This window comes from Apteryx rowi, unplaced genomic scaffold (assembly GCF_003343035.1).
Source record: "Apteryx rowi isolate R43461 unplaced genomic scaffold, aptRow1 scaffold_671, whole genome shotgun sequence".
NCBI lineage: Eukaryota > Metazoa > Chordata > Aves > Apterygiformes > Apterygidae > Apteryx > Apteryx rowi.
The window spans coordinates 166,652-185,451 of record NW_020450951.1 but is presented as its reverse complement, the minus strand read 5'-3'; the positions used below and the strand labels follow the sequence as shown (position 1 = coordinate 185,451).

Here is an 18,800-nt window from a genome sequence, read left to right as displayed (position 1 = left end):
GGGCAGGCGCCGGCCGCGCCCGCGAGGCCCCTTCCCTTCCCCTTCCTTCCCCGCCCCGGCGCGGCGCGGCGGGGAGCCGCCCTCGGCCGTGGGAGGGCGCCGGCGGCGGAAGGCGAGCCCCCCCCCGCCCCCCGGGGGTGCCCCGGCCCTCACGGTGCTGCCCCTGATGGCGTCGCAGCGGGGCAGAAGGCCCTGGCTAGCTGGGGCCTGGGGTAGTTCTCACGTGTGTTTGTGTTCCTCAGCCTTGTAATGGTCGAGCTAAGCACAACTTTAAAATCCACCGCAAGTGAGGCGTGGTGCAGCGGAGCACATCCAAAGATCTGCGTGTGTATGTGTACGTGTATCTGTTCGTGCGCACACGCCCGTGCGCGTATGCATACATAACACGGAATGCCGGGAGGAGGTAGATTTCGCAGCAGGGGCTAGGGAGATCATCGGGAAAACTGACTCAGTCCAGTCGTAGGTCGTTGCTAAAAAGGGCTTCTGCTTTCATCTTCTGTGCTTGCCGCAGTCTGTCTCCAAGCTTGCAATCAGTTTAAGCATCCGATCTGCCTGAGTACTAAACCTACCAAAAATTTTTTTAAAGGAGTTTTTTTTTTAAGCTGGGCCATTTCCCTGGCTATGTGATTGCTGTTGCCAGCAGCAGAAGCTCAAAATGTCTAGAGAGTAAGACCATCTATTTCTGCAACAACTTTCAGTTAAAATGTCTCCAAAAGATTCACTTGTTATTAAACATAAGGCAATAGTGCCTGGAGACCTAATCTCACTGTGATCTCTAATGTGTGCATGCCAAATAATAGAAGACTATTTTATCTGAAAGTATGGAGAGAAAAAGTCTGGGAGGAAATACAATCAAATATGTTTTAAAAAGCAAAACAGTCCTTTCTGCACCTTAATTTTGTATTCTCTCATTTGTGAACTAGGTGTATCTTGATTCTGCTGGAACACATGACTCAAATATTCAAGAAAGCAGCAACCATTTAAACAAATATAAATATGACAGTACTGTAGACTCCTGTTTACATATGAAATTTAGGCTAATATAATTAGTCATGCAATTAAAAATAAGTTTCTTATGACAGCTTTGATGCTCAAGGAGTTCCAATGGAAGTTTATGTCTCAGATACATTACTTACGTCTCAAATTATCAACATTATGTCAAGACTTTTGAAGAATCTTTCAGTTTTCAGTTTGTTTCAGTGACTAAAGTACAAATTTTGAATTTTGTTGGTGATTTCTTTAATAAATAGTTCTTTTCAGAAAAGATGAGGGATGGAGTTATTTGCTTGGGACTGTAGGATTTAGAAGTAGTGCCTGTTAAATTCAGGTACTTGATTTGGGAAGGGACATTGTTAAATACTAGCTGTGCCTTTGCTATGCCAATCTGTTATTGTGAGCGGACAAAATTTTTCAAAGTGGCACAGGTATATTGCTTTTTTAGAAGACAGGGCAAAGGGAAGACATAATTGCAATATACACCCCTCAAATTTATGTGAGTCCTTGTTCTGCAACTGATGCTACCTTGACAAATCTTTTGTTGGTTTATGGCTTCAGGGGTATCATTTACATGGTTGTGGCCTAAGAAATCAAAGCTGTAAGTTATCTTCTCGTAACCTGACGGGAGATTTAGACCTTTACCAAGTTTCAGTTTTCAAATGGTTCTCTTTAGACTTGGAGTGGATGGAAATATTTTCAAAGCCAAACTACACTTAGAGCTGGTATACTTTTACAGTGGTTTTCCATGCCAACATGTGGCTGTTGTTGTTTACATGTTGATAAGGTGATGACTACGTCTGGCATCTGATCTAGATTTTACAAGTACAAGGAATTACAAGAGGATGAAGTAAGGCTACAGAAAGATGAGTCTTATAAAATCACCACAACCATGCACTATTTACACAAAAGGATTGATTTTTTTTTTTTTTATGCTCTTGTAAGAGAAACATCCAGATCAAGAATTTCTTTGCAATCTGTCTTAACATACTGGCAGACTGTATGGGATCTTTGTCAAGGAAGCTGGGTCCTTTAATGAGAAAAATATGATAATGTCCACAAATATTGCACATTTTTGTGAACAAATTCCCATTTCACACTGTGTCCTCCAAGGAATTCCCTTCATTTAAAGTATTTAAATGACAAAATCAGTATGTAAGATGCAAGTAGCATGTAGATCTGCAGAATAAACTGTGCTGATCTAAGGGCTTGCTGTTGCCAAAAAGGTTGGTCCTGCTTGCCCTTTCCTCTTACAGTTGCACATTTCTTTCCCCTCATTTCTTGTTCATCTGACTTCCCCAGTGAGCTTATTCAGCTTTCTAAGCCAGCAGAACACTAACCTAGAGCATGTGGCTGGGATCAGGGAAAGGGAGCAGGCCTGCCTCCTTTGGCATCAGTGTACTATTAGATTGATGCAACCCATCCTGTTGAACCTCACCCTCAGTGTTGATTTTTGCTTTCAGCTGGCTATGATTTTGCTTTTCTGAATCTTGTTGGTMATTTTTCTGCCCCAGACTGACTTTCTTGTTAGTCTGTTTCATGGATTTTTTCATGTCCTTCAGACTGTGATCTCTTTTAAGGAAAGACTGTTATTTTCTGTATGCTTGTGGGTCAGCAACAACAAAGGGATTGTAATCTGTTTTGTGAGAGCTGTGCTTTAATCTAAATGTTAAGTAATAAATATATTGCTGCTTTAGCATCTCTTTGTTGTGCATGGTTCTTTAGTGTCTACAGGGGGAGCTAGGAACCAGTCTAAATACTTTTTCTCTTTAATAATCTCTGGCATAACTTTAGGTGTCAGACTACAACCACAGAGTGATTTATGCCTGCCTACTTTAGGCTGAAATGAATTAGCCCTTAATCAGATTGTTCTATTAATTATCTTCCCTAGCACAAAGTGAGACATGCAAGAAACAATCTCCAGGGTGATAATAACCCAGATTGGGTCTGTACCATTGATTTTATACATGTAAGGTAGCTTTGCATGCTACAAGAACATAATATGTACTTTTGCTGCCAGCTCTTCCCCTTGGGCCAGATTTGGAATATCYGTGCTGGTCACAAGAGAAGCTTTGAAAGTGTGTTGTCTGTAGTAATGAGCTGTCCTGTGATAAACTGAATTCTGACGTAAGGCTTCTTCCACTACAGTAATTCCATTGTGGAGTTGTCCCAAAGGAATACTGCTGGATGTCTGATTATGTGCAGAGTTTTTGTTGAAGGATGCTAGAGGAGATTGTAATTTTTTATTTTTTAAGGTATAACTTAATACACAAGTATTAGGGTTTACTGATGCCGAAACATGAAGCAGATATGGGGAAATGACTCATGCATGGTTAGTGCTCTTTGGGGGAGTGGGGAAGGACTTTCTATAACTTGTTAGTTAATCCATTCTTTCATTGTGGTGCTACTATGAGATAGCTCTGTGGTATATCTATAAATCCATATATATGCAAAGTGAATTGTGAGTTACATTAGTTCCTTTTGTAGCTTAAATGCTAAAATTTAAGTTTTTGGAACCACAGGTTCAGATCATTGTTGTCTGTAACACACTATGCTGTGTGCATCTCCTGGAACAGGAATAGAGCAATCATCTCATTACTGAATGATACAGTCTGCTGAGAACTCGTTGTTTTATGTGTAAGAGGATTCCATTTCTGCTCCCTTTTGCCTCATTTTCTATGTGCTTATATTGAAAGTAATTTGTCAGTGTTTTTCTACATTGGATTTTATTTGTCATTACTGTTATCTATAGTGAACTTTAGGTGATGACTAAAGACTTTTCTGATACAGGCATACCTCGTTTTATTGCACTTCACTTTATTGCGCTTTGCAGATATTGCGTTTTTTACAAATTGAAGGTTTGTGGCAACCCTGCATCGAGCAAGTCTATCGGCGCCTTTTTTTCAACAGCATGTGCTCACTTCGTGTCTCTGTGTCACATTTGGTAATTCTCACAATATTTCAAACCTTTTCATTATTATTATATCTGTTATGGTGATCTGTGATCAGTGATCTTTGATGTTACTATTGTAATTGTTTTGGGGTGCCACGAACTGCACCCATATAAGACAGCAAACTTAATCGATAAGTGTTGTGTGTGTTCTGACTGCTCCACCGACCGGCCATTCCCCCGTTTCTCTCCCTCTCCTTGGGCCTCCCTATTCCCTGAGACACAACAATATTGAAATTAGGGTAATTAATAACCCCGCAATGGCCTCTGAGTGTTCAAGGGAAAGGAGGAGTCACACGTCTCTCACTTTAAATCAAAAGCTAGAAATGATTAAGCTCAGTGAAGAAGGCAGTCGAAAGCTGAGGTAGGCTGAAAGCTGGGCCTCTTGCGCCAAACAGTTCACCAGGTTGCGAATGCAAAGGAAAAGTTCTTGAAGGAAATTATAAGTGCTACTCCAGTGAACACGTGAATGATCAGAAAGTGAAACAGCCTTATTGCTGATATGGAGAAAGTTTGAGTGGTCTGGCTAGAAGATCAAACCAGCCACAACATTCCCTTAAGCCAAAGCCTCATCCATAGCAAGGCCCGAACTCTGTTCAGCTCTCTGAAGGCTGAGAGAGGTAAGGAAGCTGCAGAAGAAAAGTTTGAAGCAAACAGAGGTTGGTTCATGAGGTTTAAGGAAAGAAGCCGTCTCCATAACATAAAAGTGCAAGGTGAAGCAGCAAGTGCTGATGTAGAAGCTGCAGCAAGTTATCCAGAAGATCTAGCTAAGATAACTGATGAAGGTGGCTACACTAAACAACGGATTTCCAATGTAGATGAAACAGCTTTCCATTGGAAGAAGATGCCATCTAGGACTTTCACAGCTAGAGAGAAGTCAATGCCTGGCTTCAAAGCTTCAAAGGACAGGCTGACTCTTGTTAGGGGCTAATGCAGCTGGTGGCTTTAAGTTAAAGCCAATGCTCATGTACCATTCCGAAATCCTAGGGCCCTTAAGAATTATGCTAAATCTACTCTGCCTGTGCTCTGTAAATGGAACAACAAAGCCTGGAGGACAGCACATCTGTTTACAACATGGTTTACTGAATATTTTAAGCCCACTGTTGAGACCTACTGCTCAGAAAAAAAGATTCCTTTCAAAATATTACTGCTCATTGACAACGCACTTGGTCACTCAAGAGCTCTGATGGAGGTGTACAACGAGATTCATGTTTTCATGCCTGCTAACACAACATCCATTCTGCAGCCCATGGATCAAGGAGTAATTTCGACTTCCAAGTTTTATTATTTAAGAAATACATTTCATAAGGCTATAGCTGCCATAGACAGTGATTCCTCTGATGGATCTGGGCAAACTAAATTGAAAACCTTCTGGAAAGGATTCACCATTCTAGATGCCATTAAGAACATTTGTGATTCATGGGAGGAGGTCAAAATATCAACATTAACAGGAGTTTGGAAGAAGTTGATTCCAACCCTCGTGGATGACTTTGAGGGGTTCAAGACTTCAGTGGAGGAAGTAACTGCAGATGTGGTGGAAACAGCAAGAGAACTAGAATGAGAAGTGGAGCCTGAAGATGTGACTGAATTGCTGCAATCTCATGATAAAACTTTAATGGATGAGAAGTTGCTTTTTATGGATGAGCAAAGAAAGTGGTTTCTTGAGATGGACTTTACTCCTGGTGAAGATGCTGTGACCACTGTTGAAATGACAACAAAGGATTTAGAATATTACATAAACTTAGTTGATAAAGCAGAGGCAGGGTTTGAGAGGATTGACTCCAATTTTGAAAGAAGTTCTCTTGTGGGTAAAATGCTATCAAACAGCATCGCATGCTACAGAGAAATCCTTTGTGAAAGGAAGAGTCAATCGATGCTGCAAACTTCATTGCTGTCTTATTTTAAGAAATTGCCACAGCCACCCCAACCTTCAGCAACCACCACTCTGATCAGTCAGCAGCCATCAACATCGAGGCAAGACCCTCCATCAGCAAAAAGATTATGACTTGCTGAAGGCTCAGATGATGGTTGGCATTTTTTAGCAATAAAGTATTTTTTAATTAAGGTATGTACATTGATTTTTTTTTTTTTTAGACATAATGCTATTGCACACTTGATAGACTACAGTATAGTGTAAACATAACTTTTATATGCACTGGGAAACCAAAAAATTCATGTGACACTATTGCGATATTTGCTTTATTGTGGTGGTCTGGAACTGAACCCGCAATATCTCTGAGGTATGCCTGTAGTCTGTGTCAATTTTTTTGCATGTATTTGCCTTTACTTAGAACTGAGCAAGAACATTTGTCATCAAAAGTAGAAGGCTGAAATCCCTCTCTTTCTACTTCACACAATGTTGAAGCATTTTTGCTGATCTGTTGACACAGGAAGAACAGAACATTCTTAATGGGGCTATATGTCAGTATTTATTTGTTGATAAACAGAGAAACATATACTTTGTACTTTGCCTGTGTATAAAGTCTCTTAGTTGTTTATATTGAAATCTAAGACCCAGTGTGTTATTTTAAATATATTACAGATGACCTGGAAAATGTATTGGAAAAGGAAATCTTGAAAGAGAATAAAGAAAGCACACAACAGAGAAAAGAACGATGCGCTTCTACTGATTCTACAGACTCTCTGATGGTAGAAATGCCATTTGTCAACATAGATATTGAAGATGAATTTGCTGGTAAGTATGTTTAAACAAAAGTAGTGTAAAAGCATAGATGTATCACACATGCAGTTCTTGATCCTGCCTGTTGGCACGTACAGGTAGGCTGTTCATTTGGAATGGAGTCTCACTGAGAACAGAATCAAGTCCAGAGTCTCTGTTTTTAGTACTCAGTCCTGCAAATAGTTGAACATACTAAAAGTTACCATTCTGTAGTCCATCACAGAAATGAGTCACAGGATGGAGGCATCTTGTATGCCTGTTAATATTACTATATGTAAGCTTCTCAAATGATAATGATGGATTTTATAAGCTGTCTTCCAACATGTGTGTTCCCAAAATGTAGCTAGAAATGCACATATAATTGGACAGTGGATGCCTGCGGTCTCATCAGCTGATGGAGATGCGTCAGGCTGCATGATGGGAAAGGGTCTACAAAGTCTTGCAGAAATAAGCTGGAAGAAAATAATTTATGAAACACTGGAAGAACTGGGCACGTGCACTTTTCTTTCCCCATGTTGGAAGGGGTCTTTGGAAAAGGAGGAGGTAGAGAGTAGGTTTGGGTTGGATGAAATTTTCTTCTGGGCTGGGTTTGGTCCACAAACTGTAGGTTGGCTAGTCCTAGTCTAATACAACTTTTTTCCTTTAATAATTCTATGTATTGTCTTGCATTATATTTCAAAATGCAGTGTGCATGGGATTTTGTAACTTAGTATTGGCCCTTTTGCTWTAAAGTCATGTTCAAGCATAGACAGTATCAGACCTATTCCACTACAGTGTGAGTTGGTTATATGCCAGCAGTTGTTTGGAAACCATATGTCTATGTTAGTGGCTAATAAGCCCTGTTTAGAGGTACAGGGTGTTCAAGTACAGCACTCCACTTGCATGACAATRTTACCTTCAAGTTGGAGTGGGATCCCAATCAGACAGTTCAGAACATAAGCACATCAGATGCCTGGGAAGATGTTCTCCAGTCAGCTGACTGAAGTCCAGCTCCTGTTGGCATGATTTAAGTGTATCTTTGTTCCGATTTGTCTCCATCCTGACAGTAGTTTGTTTGTTTTTTTCTCTTCAGTACGTTTAACCTCTGAAGTAAATTTAAAAAAAAAAAGAAAGAGGACTACTGGAAGGGAAAATGAAGAAGACAATGAGAGAAAGAAAAAAAAGAAAGAACAGTATCGGCCAAATTTTTTCATTTCTATCCCAATTACTAATTCAGAGGTAATATTCTTGTATTATACTAATTTAGTATAACCAAAATTATTTCAACGTGTGCTTGTGTTTATAAAAAAGTGTCTGATCTTGAGCAAAATAAATTGTTTTCAAGTATTTTTCAAAGCACAGTCTATTCAAATAGTGACTTTTTTATGTACCTACCTTTTTCGTGAATAAAAATGTTTATCTGGAAAAGATTAGAGAAAACATTTCTCTCTTTATTCAATTTGTCAGTTTTATGGATTTTACATCGTTTTGATTGAAGTAGGTTTAAATTTCCCCTCTATACTCTGTTTCCAGTATTGGTTATTTTGTCATTTCTTTTTATTTAAACAGGAAAATCCCTAGCAATATATTTTTAGCATTCCTTAGAGGTAGGAATTTATCTTGGGTAACAACACATTCTAAGCTCTTGAAGTTTCGTACTCTTTATATTGCTTAAAAACTGAGAATTTCACTTGACTGCAAGTCTAACAAAGAAATCATCTCAGTCCAAGCTGTTTATTCATTGTAAATTCATATTTTCAGTTTTCTTGTTTTTGTTTTAGTGAAGGAGGAGGTGTGTTTTAGGGATTTATTATTTATCTTAGTAAAATTTTAATTCCAGTAGCAATGTCCATTTTAGTCCTGATCCTGCAATTTGTTCTGCAGAAAGACTTTGCAGCACTGGCAGAAAAAAAAAAAAATTGTACTTTATCCATGACTTGTTGTTTCTCCTATCTGTGAGATAGTTGACCTGTACAAGAGCTAAGCACACCTACCTCAGGAGATGTTAAATATTCTTTTTACAACAAAGGCAACATCTCAGAAGAGAATTCACTTCTTCATCCCTTTTTCAGTTTTGTATATAAGAATAAAACATCTTTGGTTAAGATTTAAATTCAAATCCATTGCTTTTTTAACTAGGCAGTTAGTAGTTTAAAAACTTCTCAGTGAAATACATCATCTTATTTAAAATATAAAAGAGCTGTTGTTTTATTCAGATGCCTTTCAAATGGATTGAAAAAGGGCAGTGCTCTCTTTAAGAAAATCTTTTTTCTTGAAGTTAGTGTGTGTTGTTTCATTTAACCTAATAGTAGATGAGAATGATTGCTTATATGCTGTGGGACCTGTCTGATATGACTGTTTTGATAACTTCTGTGTCTTCAGCAAGGAAAGTAGGTGTATTATGTTTAAATGTTAAACCCACCAGTTTACCACCATTTCCTAACTCAGATTTGTTTTTTATTATCAGCAGATACCTTCCAGGTGATTTTTAACTTATCCTACATCTGTAGTATACATTCTCTGAGAAAGTCAAAGATTGAGAGAATCTGAAATGAAAATAAAAGCAAACTAGGTCTGAAAATTACAGTGTAGTCTTTGATTCTTTGAAAAATTTTACATGAAAAAGAGATTATAGAGACTGATTTTATAATATTCCCAAATATCTTGGGAGACCTTTTATGCCATCTTACTCTGAAATATCTCTTCTTCTAGTCGTCTCTCATGACTTAACAATTGCAAGAATAATGTAGGGGTTTATATTCTGATAATTGACAATTGCTGCTCACAACTGTTACTGTTTCAAATTTTTGGCTGAGTGAAAAAGTCTTAACTGTGCATGCTTTTTTATATGTCATGTGTTTAGTAATTACAATTTCCTGTCATTTACAGAGGTAAAGGAACAAGTATATTAAATCTCAGAGCACTTGAGAATTCCAAGACTTCACTATAATGTTTTGTTTATACTTGCCTTGGATGTAGAGTTGTTCTGAAAGTAAAAAATACACATTGGAATGCGTGTAGGCAGCATTAGCCAAAATTTAGACTTAAACACCTGGTGTCTTGATAGCCAGAGGGGAGCTGGTAATTACTAGTGGTACTTCAGTTAGTAATGAAAGACTTTTCTTTTGTGAGGATCTAATTTTATTTTAGTGAAGTATTTTAGGCACTTCTAGTCTTTCTTCATATTATAGGTAGTATCTTTAAGTTTTACACAGAGAAACATTTTGTAGCAAGGGGTATTTCTGGCAATATTTAATGAATTGTCTGTTTTACAAATTAAGCATTTTTCTTGTTTTCATTTTAATTGTGTTTTGAATCTTCAGATGGTCCATTAATTTTGAATTTATGTTGAACTTTGTATTACTAGTTTTGTAAAAGTAGTTAAATGAATGATTATAAATGTATCCTTTTTTGGTAATTTTTTTTAAGTTATGTCTCATTTGATGTGTTATCAGTGGGTAGATTTACTCTTTCAGGGTCCTTTAGTCTTGATCATAATTAGGTATAGTTAATCTGTTAAATATTTAAAGCTTAAAGCCTTTATATTCACTTCCTCGTAGCGTTGTTGCAAGAAGCAAAACTAAGTTATTTTGTTATTCTTCAGGGTAATGTAAACAATGGGTGAGGTGACCTTGAAATCAGTATTAGGGTCTTTATTTTTGGGCAATTTTAAAAATAATCTGAGAAGGGAGTAGTTGGGTGTGATCTGCTCTCGGATATTTCTTTTACTTAAGTTATGAAATCTCAAATTAAATGAAATGGTCAACATGATAGCAGATGAAATTTAACATAAAACTTTGAAAGGTACTGTAAATAGCTGGTTACATACCACTTTAAAAGTGTTTATACACTGGGTTGTAACTAGTTATTACAGAGATGTAGAAAGAGTCTTGATTTRTGTACTTAAAATTCATTGCACCAAACAGTTAATTTCACCTTGTCTTTATTGAAGAGAACAGAAGGAATGAGAAGTTAGATTCTGTGTAGTGATGGCCTAGTGATGGCTATGCTACATCTGTTGCATTACATTTTGATCATATAACTTCTGGAAGAACCCACTAAAAATAAATTCTCAAAGCTCCCAAAAATACAATTGAGAGCTTTTTTTTTTTTTTTTTTTAATAATGTAGATTGTTCAGAATTTTGTGACTTTTCCCAGAGAGGGAGAGGGAGGGAGAGAGAACATCTTCTGTCTTCTTTCTGTTTTGCCTTTATCAGTGAAAGGGCAGCTCGTTTTATACTCTTCTGGTGCATTCAGCAGCAGCTTGTCGCTGGAACTGCTGTCTGGCAGTTCCAAAGGGACGTTATTCATTAAGTTTTTAGCTTGGTTTCCTAATGGAGCTTACACAATTGTGAGTTTGCCTCTCTGTTTGCCTTGTTATGACCCCGTTTATGGGTTTTGAAACTGTTGTCCAAATTTGGATAACAAGATTGACATCCTGGAGGGACTAATTACCTACAATTTTTGTGGAATTGGTGGTTGTATAAAAGAGAGAGCCTTGAAGGAATATGCTGCTGAGTTAAAGGCTTGTGGTGTGAGTGTGACAATTAGCTATTCTTTTAGACCTGCCAGATGAGCAATGAATATATGCATGTTTGTTAGCCAGTGAACCCCATATAGCTGAGATTTCACCATAGCATGTACTGCTGCTTGTCCGAGCCAGCGCTGAAGTCTATGCCAGGAGCTGGCAGTAGTGCAGGGAGTTCAGGACGTGAGCAGGAAGGGACTTAGAGGCACCGTGGAAAGGAAACTATATGGTTGAGGGGTTGTAAGGCATTGGCTGCAAAGCTGAGTGCTGAGTAGCACTGATCTTTTTTAGAGCTAGGATGATCTTACTGGTATGATAACACGGTTCCAAACTGTTAGTGCCTGTCTTGGGTATTCTGAAGGGCTTGTACATTTACACTTATATTTTTCCTTTGCCAGCTCTCAGATTGTGCACCTGCACATTAAATTTAGAAACAATAGTTGAAAAAGGAATAAGATTCTAATTGAAGTCATAGACTATTCATTTTTGAAATTTAGGGTTTTTTTTCTTTACTAGATAACTGCATTTTCTTTTTTGAATAGTCTATCTAGTCACTATGTTGTAATTATTAGGGATTATGTTTACTGCTGTTATGTCTTGTTTAAATGTGGGTTACATTCTTCCTGCATCTGAGAATACAGTAAAAGTGTCATTTATCTAGGATAAGATAAGTTCTGACTTGTAAAGGAAGATGATTTTTGCAACATGATTTATGATCAAAGTGCTGGTGCAGTTTTTTTCAGTGTCGTACACTATCTAAGACACTTCTGGTTTTGAAGATGCCATATCACCTTTTTTGGCAAATTGTTTTTACTCTTCTTCCCTCTTCCCCCTCTGAGTTGATCCCTTTCAGTTATAATTTGTTTTTATTTATATGGCACGTTAAATAAAACTCCTGCATGGCAAAACTTGTCTGAAGAGCCTGGGTTCCAACAGTACTGACCATTCCCTTCGATTGTGCTTTTTTTTTTTTTTTTTTTATTTTAATTGTGATTAACAGAATTACTAAAATATATTATGGCTTTTTTTTTGACCTAAAAGTGACTTGTGCTTATGTTATGAAAGCCAATATGTACAGTATATTTATATAGCATTCCCCAATCAGTTTAAATGAAAAATCAGATTTAAGTTCTCTAAATGGTTCTTTTATGAACTGATTTGTCTGTAATATCTTTGCTTACCATGGTTTAAGAAATCACACATTTTGTCAAAAGGTCAAGGTTTTTAGGTTTGATTTTAATTTTGACTAATATACTCAGGCTTTGTTGCAGGTTCTTCTAAATAACTACAATTGGATTATTGGAATTGCAAGCACAGTAAACTTTTTCGGATACTCTTTATAAGATGTGTAACCACAGGAATAATTTCTGATGAAGAAAATATAAATCAAATGCTTTTAAGGAAAAAGACTGATGGTATTATAACTGTATAAATGTTGTGCGGAAATTCCTTAAAATATGTTTGAAGAGAGTGCATAAATTATATCTCTCTCAGACAGCATAATCAGAATTGTAAATCAGATATAAATTATGTACTGAATATTCCTCTGTTTCTTATGAGCCCAATCCTGCAAAGAGCTCTTTCTGGTTCCAGACATTTATCTGCACATAACAATATAATGTTTAGCAGAGAGGGTGAAGAAAGTCCTTGAAGAAACCTCTGATCTGGACTACTGGCAGTGCAAAACTGAATGATCTTAATCTGTTCCAGGAATCTGTCAAACCTCTGGCTACAAGCTCCTATTGAGATGTGATGGGGGAATGACTAGTTATTTACTAATCACTCCATTTCTACCCACTTTGCGTTTACTCAGGCCAATTAGAGACTTCATCAGATGATGAAACTTCTTCTGCTAGAATGGTTTACATAAAAGTTTGATTTCAGTTTGTGTGTTTTCTTGTTCACTTGCATTATAGGGTACGGTAACTGTCGTGGCTAACTGTTGCTTCTTTCTTCACAGATTTCTGGCGGTGTTCAGGCTGTCCAAGACACAATAATACAAAAGGATCATAGACTTTCCAAAGCAATGGTTCACTGTGGCTCGTTGCATGTCACACTATTGGTGATGCATTTATCCAGTAAAGAAGAAGTTAGCACGTAGGTATTTTGCTGTTAAACTAAGTATATACAAATGGTTTTGTTGGTGCAATTCACAAAAGACTAGAAGGGGTAACTGATGCTTATTTTCTGTCAACAATAAATTATTAGAGTTACTGAATATTTTATTAATGTTGTTCTTAAATTGCTAGTCTCAATTACTGGCTTTTTTTAACTTATGGTGAGATGTCATGAGCTCTGCACAAAGCATGTTTTTTTCTTGCATTTTTCAGACTGTGTCCTGAACTTGCATGCATAAATTTCATGTTTGCTGAGGTAATTATTTCAAAACAATCTTTTGAGGTAGGGAGCGTTAAACAGATTAACAGTTAGGGGAACTTTCAGAATTTCATAGCTCAGCAAATATTATAGGCCAAATTAGTAATCGTCACTGAAAGACTTTAATGAAATAAGTCTTAGCTACAAGCTAATGCCTCATGTGGTTAGAGGTGGTTTATGACACTAAGTGAATTTAGTATACCGAAATTAAAGTATAAGTACAGTAAAAAAGTGGTGACTATTAGACCTTACTGAAAGTATGATTTTTATATTGCTTCAGTGATATAGCTGAGTTCTTGGTCATACAAAAGGTAGAAAAGTTGTGGAAAGGCATATGTATTATATGATCATATCATGTCTGTGTATAAATGTTAGATGCGACTATTTGCTTTATAAAAAAGTGTATTCTACTGTTTATCACATGCTGTATTGCCATCTGATAAGCCTACTTTAATGTACGTGTTCAGTGGTTAATAAGATGTTCTTTTAAGCCTGTCTGTATAGCTGTATTTTATGAATGTTCATAATAATGATTTGTGTGCCTAGCTGTAATTTTGATTTGAAATGAAAACATATTTTGCATTTCATAGTCCTGCACCCACAGACTTTCTCTGACCAGGTCTGCATCTTCTATTCAGATGTGGTGCCCAGTGGCCTACCTATGTGACATTTCAGTAGCTGCATACTGTAGTTGTAGAATTGAGATTGCAAACACTTTTGCATAATACTCTGTTACAGTAACCAAATGCTGATGAATGGTCTGCTGGGATTAAAAGAACATCTGGGATTCCTCTGTTGCTTATGTATCAATTTTATAATGGATTGCTCATGAATCAAAATTCATCAGGTCCTCGTAATGCTGTGAAAGAGAAGCCTTACTTTTTCATCTCCCCCCAGATGAGTTCTTTTTAGGGTTCCCTCTGTCATATATCTTCCTGGCTTTCTCTGCAGTGGGAGGCATGTGGTCCACATACTGACTTATCTAGGTCAAATAATTAATAGTTGCAGTGAGACATTGCTTTGGATATAGTAATGCGGTTACAAAATAATGTCTCTAATAGTAAGTGCATGTGTTGAATCATTTTTTCCCCCAGAGAGTTTGGCTGTTAAACTACAGATTGCTCATAAGAAAGCCAGAATCAAAGACAGAATGTAGAAATGATTTGGTAGTCAGAGGCATACTTTTAATAAATAGGAAATGTTGTGGCTGAAAACATTTAACACAGCTAAAAATAATGAGATACCAGTATATCTAACACAATTGCCCTGGTTGTTTTTCACGCCTGTTTCCCTGAATGTTGCAATACTAAATCCTTCAGGCCTCTATCCTCTTATCTCTCCATTGAGGATATCAGCAAAGAGTCTGTCAGCTTCCTCCTTCAACACTGATCTGAAGGGAGAGAAACAGATAGCTGGTAATAGAGAATAGAAAGGAAACCAAAGAATTCTGGATCTGCTGGACTTGCTGTCTTCTCCACATTCCCTTTGTCTCCTGGAGTGTGCGTACCAGCTTCTTTCTGCCCTGGTTGGTAGCACCTGAAAGTTGGTGAGAACAACCACCAACTATGTCAGCAAGATTTCTTTTTAAAGGAGTTTAAGCATTAACTTTTTTAGAAGAGAATGTGAAAGGAGATGTTGAAGGCCAGTATGCCTTTTCATGAATACTTTTTAGAGAGTCCTAAGCAGTATATCAAAACAAATATCCCTAAATTCAGTATCTTCTGACTCCTTGAGCTCCTTTTTGGCTCTCACTGTCTGACTGTCACCCCAGCACTTACTGATGGAGTTCTTCTCTGCATCTCCCAGCAGAACTCCACAGTCCAGGCACCCGGGAGCTGTCCTCTAGTCAGCAGCAGCTTCCCCAGTGATTCGCCCCTTCCCTGGCCAGGTGCCTCCTACAGGTATCTAGCCCAGCTATCTTCAGGTGTTCTAGATTATATTTTCTATTATTTGTGATTCTTATTTTTTCTAATTGATGTTTTCTGTTTAATATATTGGGAGAACTTGAAGAGTAAATGCTGATTTTTCCTTTCTTTGCTTCACCAATTTTTGATACCAGGTTAACAGAAAGAAACCAAAATCCAGACTGACAAAAGAACCTGTGTGTAATGTAGGGTTACAGTAATCCCTCAAACAAAGTGCATCTAGTTAAGCAGGCATCTGAGATGAGCGTTCACAGATCCTTAAGTTTGGATCCATTAGTTACTTGTATCTACATTTTTTTTTCTACTGTGTATGCACAATAATGCCTCTGTCTATGCAGAAATGAAATGTGTTGAAGGTTATTTGAAGTCAAAATGTGTGAAAGAATGTTCTATACATAATGTTGAATGTAAGACAAAATATAGCAGCAACTTCAATTCAAAAACACCGAATACGAAGTGGTGATAGTGATGGTGTTCCCTTTGTGTGATATTTTAGTACATACAGCTTTGGCCCTGAAAATGGCCCCAAAGATCTGTAGTTTAGGCCTTCTCCTTCTAAGGGAATCTACACCTTCAATTTCCATGCCAATTTTATAGCTGACAGGCTATAGTCTAGCCTTAATGAACGCACTTTACATCCTTTTTGTAAAACTCTATGAAATCAAGAATGTGCAATTTAAAAAATCTTAAGGAAAACAAGCAAGAAAATCAGGACAGCACTCCCTTCAAAGAAAGGATTTCTAGTTTATGCTAGCAACCTAGGTGTATTTTATCCATTTACTTTAATGTAAAATGCATACAGAGCCATGGGATCGGGTACTAGAAATTACGAGTCTTATCTTCCCAGTAAATAATCCCTTCATTACCAGGCTATAGTGTCACAGTCCATCTTGCTTGTTATCTGTCAAAGACTCTGTGAATCTGACCTTTTCATTATAAATATGAGAGCTGAAAGGATTCAGTTTGGCTTTTTTTGTAAGGTTGCTTTTTCTAACAGGAATTCTAAGTGAACAATTTAGCTAGTTTCTAAAAAAGAACTTAGGTAAATTTTAAGTGCTTTAATATTTACATTGCAACAATACAGAAAACAACAGGCACTGCTTCTGCAGTCCTCATTGGAATACACTTAGAATGTTCTGTTTTTTTCCTTTTGKTATTTCTTCACCCCAGTTTGGAGTAAAATGCTTATAAACTTTCTTGTTACCCCTTTGGGTTGGTGTACCCACTAACTGAGTGTACTGAGTGTAACAATGCCGTGTATCTATGTTTGTGTGCTTTGGTCAGAATAAATTATTTTAGACATTGTAAATACTACTCGGGTATGCAATGACAAGAAAATACCACTGTTCTGTTTGTTACTGTTGAAATCAGTGGTAATGTTTGCCCTTATGCTGTATTCTTACAAAGCAATGGTTAGATGTTATAAAATGACTGATAGAATACAAAAATACAAAATATCCTAGAGTGAGATGATAACAATTTCTCTAAATATTTTACTGCATTTACAAGGTTGTATATGAAATAAAAAACAGAACTRAATCTTCAGTGACACAGTGCTGTATTGAAAACACACTGCACTATTGGAATGGATCTTTCATAGCCCTCCTGAGGTAGAGTTGAGCTAGTCAGTGATTTCTGCAGCCTACCCTACAATGTAGAAATATAAATCTTCATTCATTTAGGGAACAGAGCTTTCCATGGCTGAAAGCTCTCTGTGCACCCGTTCTCAGATGCAAAAAATGCAGAGAGAGATTTTAGCTGCGTGCATGATTCACTACTTGAAAGCCACTGCCATTTTCGACAGAGTATACGTGAAATACCTGTACATGTTTTGGAATGATTTTTCAGATTCATGCTGGCAAATAAATTTACAAGTAATGGCCTATGAAGTAATCTGGCAGGTATAATCTGTATTAGATGGTGTTTTTGAAAGATCTTCAAGTATAGCACAAACAGAAGACAGTGAAACAGTCTTGTGTAAGTGTGATGGAAGGGTAGGTAAATGGCAGAGACTACACCCAAAGAGAAATACATCTTTGTCAAGGAACAAGTAATTGCATTGTTGCTTAAAATGGCCATATGGGAGCTAAAATACTACTAGGCTGTAGGTTAAAACCATTTAAAAAATGGGAGGAGTATGTTAATCAAGGAATTTTTGTTGTGTAATCAACATTGCTCCTTTCTTACCTGGCTTAAATTTCAGTTAACTGAGTAGTTCTGATTCAAGACTCCACCTTGGTAAACACAATGGAAAACTGTGCAAGGAGTTTTTAAATGTATAGGCATAAAGAATGTAATTTAGCCTGCTTCATATGGTAGGAAAGAGATCAGAAATCATGGTGATGCCTTTCTTCCAGATACTATGAAAAGACTAAAATAAACTCTCTTGAGAGTTTTTAAGCTGTTACTGCCATCTAGTGTTTCTAAAGTCAGCATCAGATTAGTGAAATAAAAAGTTTACATTCAGTTTCATTGAATAGAACTAAAAGGTTTAAGTATGTGAGAGAGATTGCTTTTAGAAGACACTAAATATATATATACATATGTTTGTTTACCAGAGGAATCATTTCAAAATAAGTGCAGTTCAAAACAAGTATTTCATGTACTTGTACATGTATTTAATGTGGCTAATAAAAAAGATTATTAAAATGTTACCAGGCTTGCACCTGTTTAAGTTTTATGTAGATTATGTGTGCATGCTGCTTATCTCTTAAAGAAAGTAAGTATCAATTCATATCATAATTCTTTCCCTAACAGTTCTCAGAGATTAATGGTAATTTTCTACATCATTTTATATATACGTATGTCTGCATGTGTAAGTATGTATAAGGAGTCAGTAACTTCTGTTTATAATATTTAAAACATTCTGTAGTAACTTTGAATAAAGCAAAATCTTAGACTATTCATCTGAGATGTCAGGAGACTTTAAGCATATGAAATAGCTGACCTGGAGTTTTACCAGCACCCTATAGATTCACATTTGTTTCTTTAGAAAAAATGAGGAAAAATGTCTTCTCCCCAGTGGAACAAATATAAGGAATAAAATTCAGACTACCTTTTCGTATGGGATAATCTTAAAAGGAAAAAAAAAATGATTGGAAGCTTCAAATTGAGCAGTGTTGTATTGTTGTCTGTAAGTGATCTGAGTGATTTTATTAGATTTAAGATGAACAAAAGTATAATGTTTGAGAATGGAAGACCAAGTGCTTCCTAATAAGCAGTTTATTTAAATTGGGTGCACAAAGCAATAGAATCACAGAATCACAGAATCGCTGAGGTTGGAAGGGACCTCTGGAGATCATCTAGTCCAACCCCCCTGCTCAAGCAGGGTCATCTAGAGCACATTGCACAGGATTGCATCCAGGCGC

The 18,800-nt window shown here is 37.0% G+C and overlaps 1 protein-coding gene across 20 annotated transcripts in view; it reads left to right on the top strand.

The window, feature by feature from the left end:
* Positions 1–138: 138 nt before the first annotated feature.
* Positions 139–18,800, top strand: part of AKAP7 (A-kinase anchoring protein 7) — a 98,972-nt gene continuing 80,310 nt past the window's right edge. For 15 of the 20 annotated variants that reach the window (XR_003256644.1, XR_003256646.1, XR_003256645.1 and 12 more), the window contains exons 1-4: positions 139–334; positions 6,486–6,638; positions 7,696–7,841; positions 13,092–13,228. Coding sequence is in view for 16 of the 20 variants with exons in the window: in XM_026085714.1 (XP_025941499.1) it covers positions 250–334; positions 6,486–6,638; positions 7,696–7,841; positions 13,092–13,228 (521 nt within the window). In the remaining 4 variants the exon portion in view is untranslated. Of the gene's footprint in view, positions 335–923; positions 3,631–5,963; positions 6,009–6,485; positions 6,639–7,695; positions 7,842–13,091; positions 13,229–18,800 lie in introns of those variants that run through there. The other 5 variants (XM_026085710.1, XM_026085709.1, XM_026085707.1 and 2 more) reach the window with 5 other exon arrangements.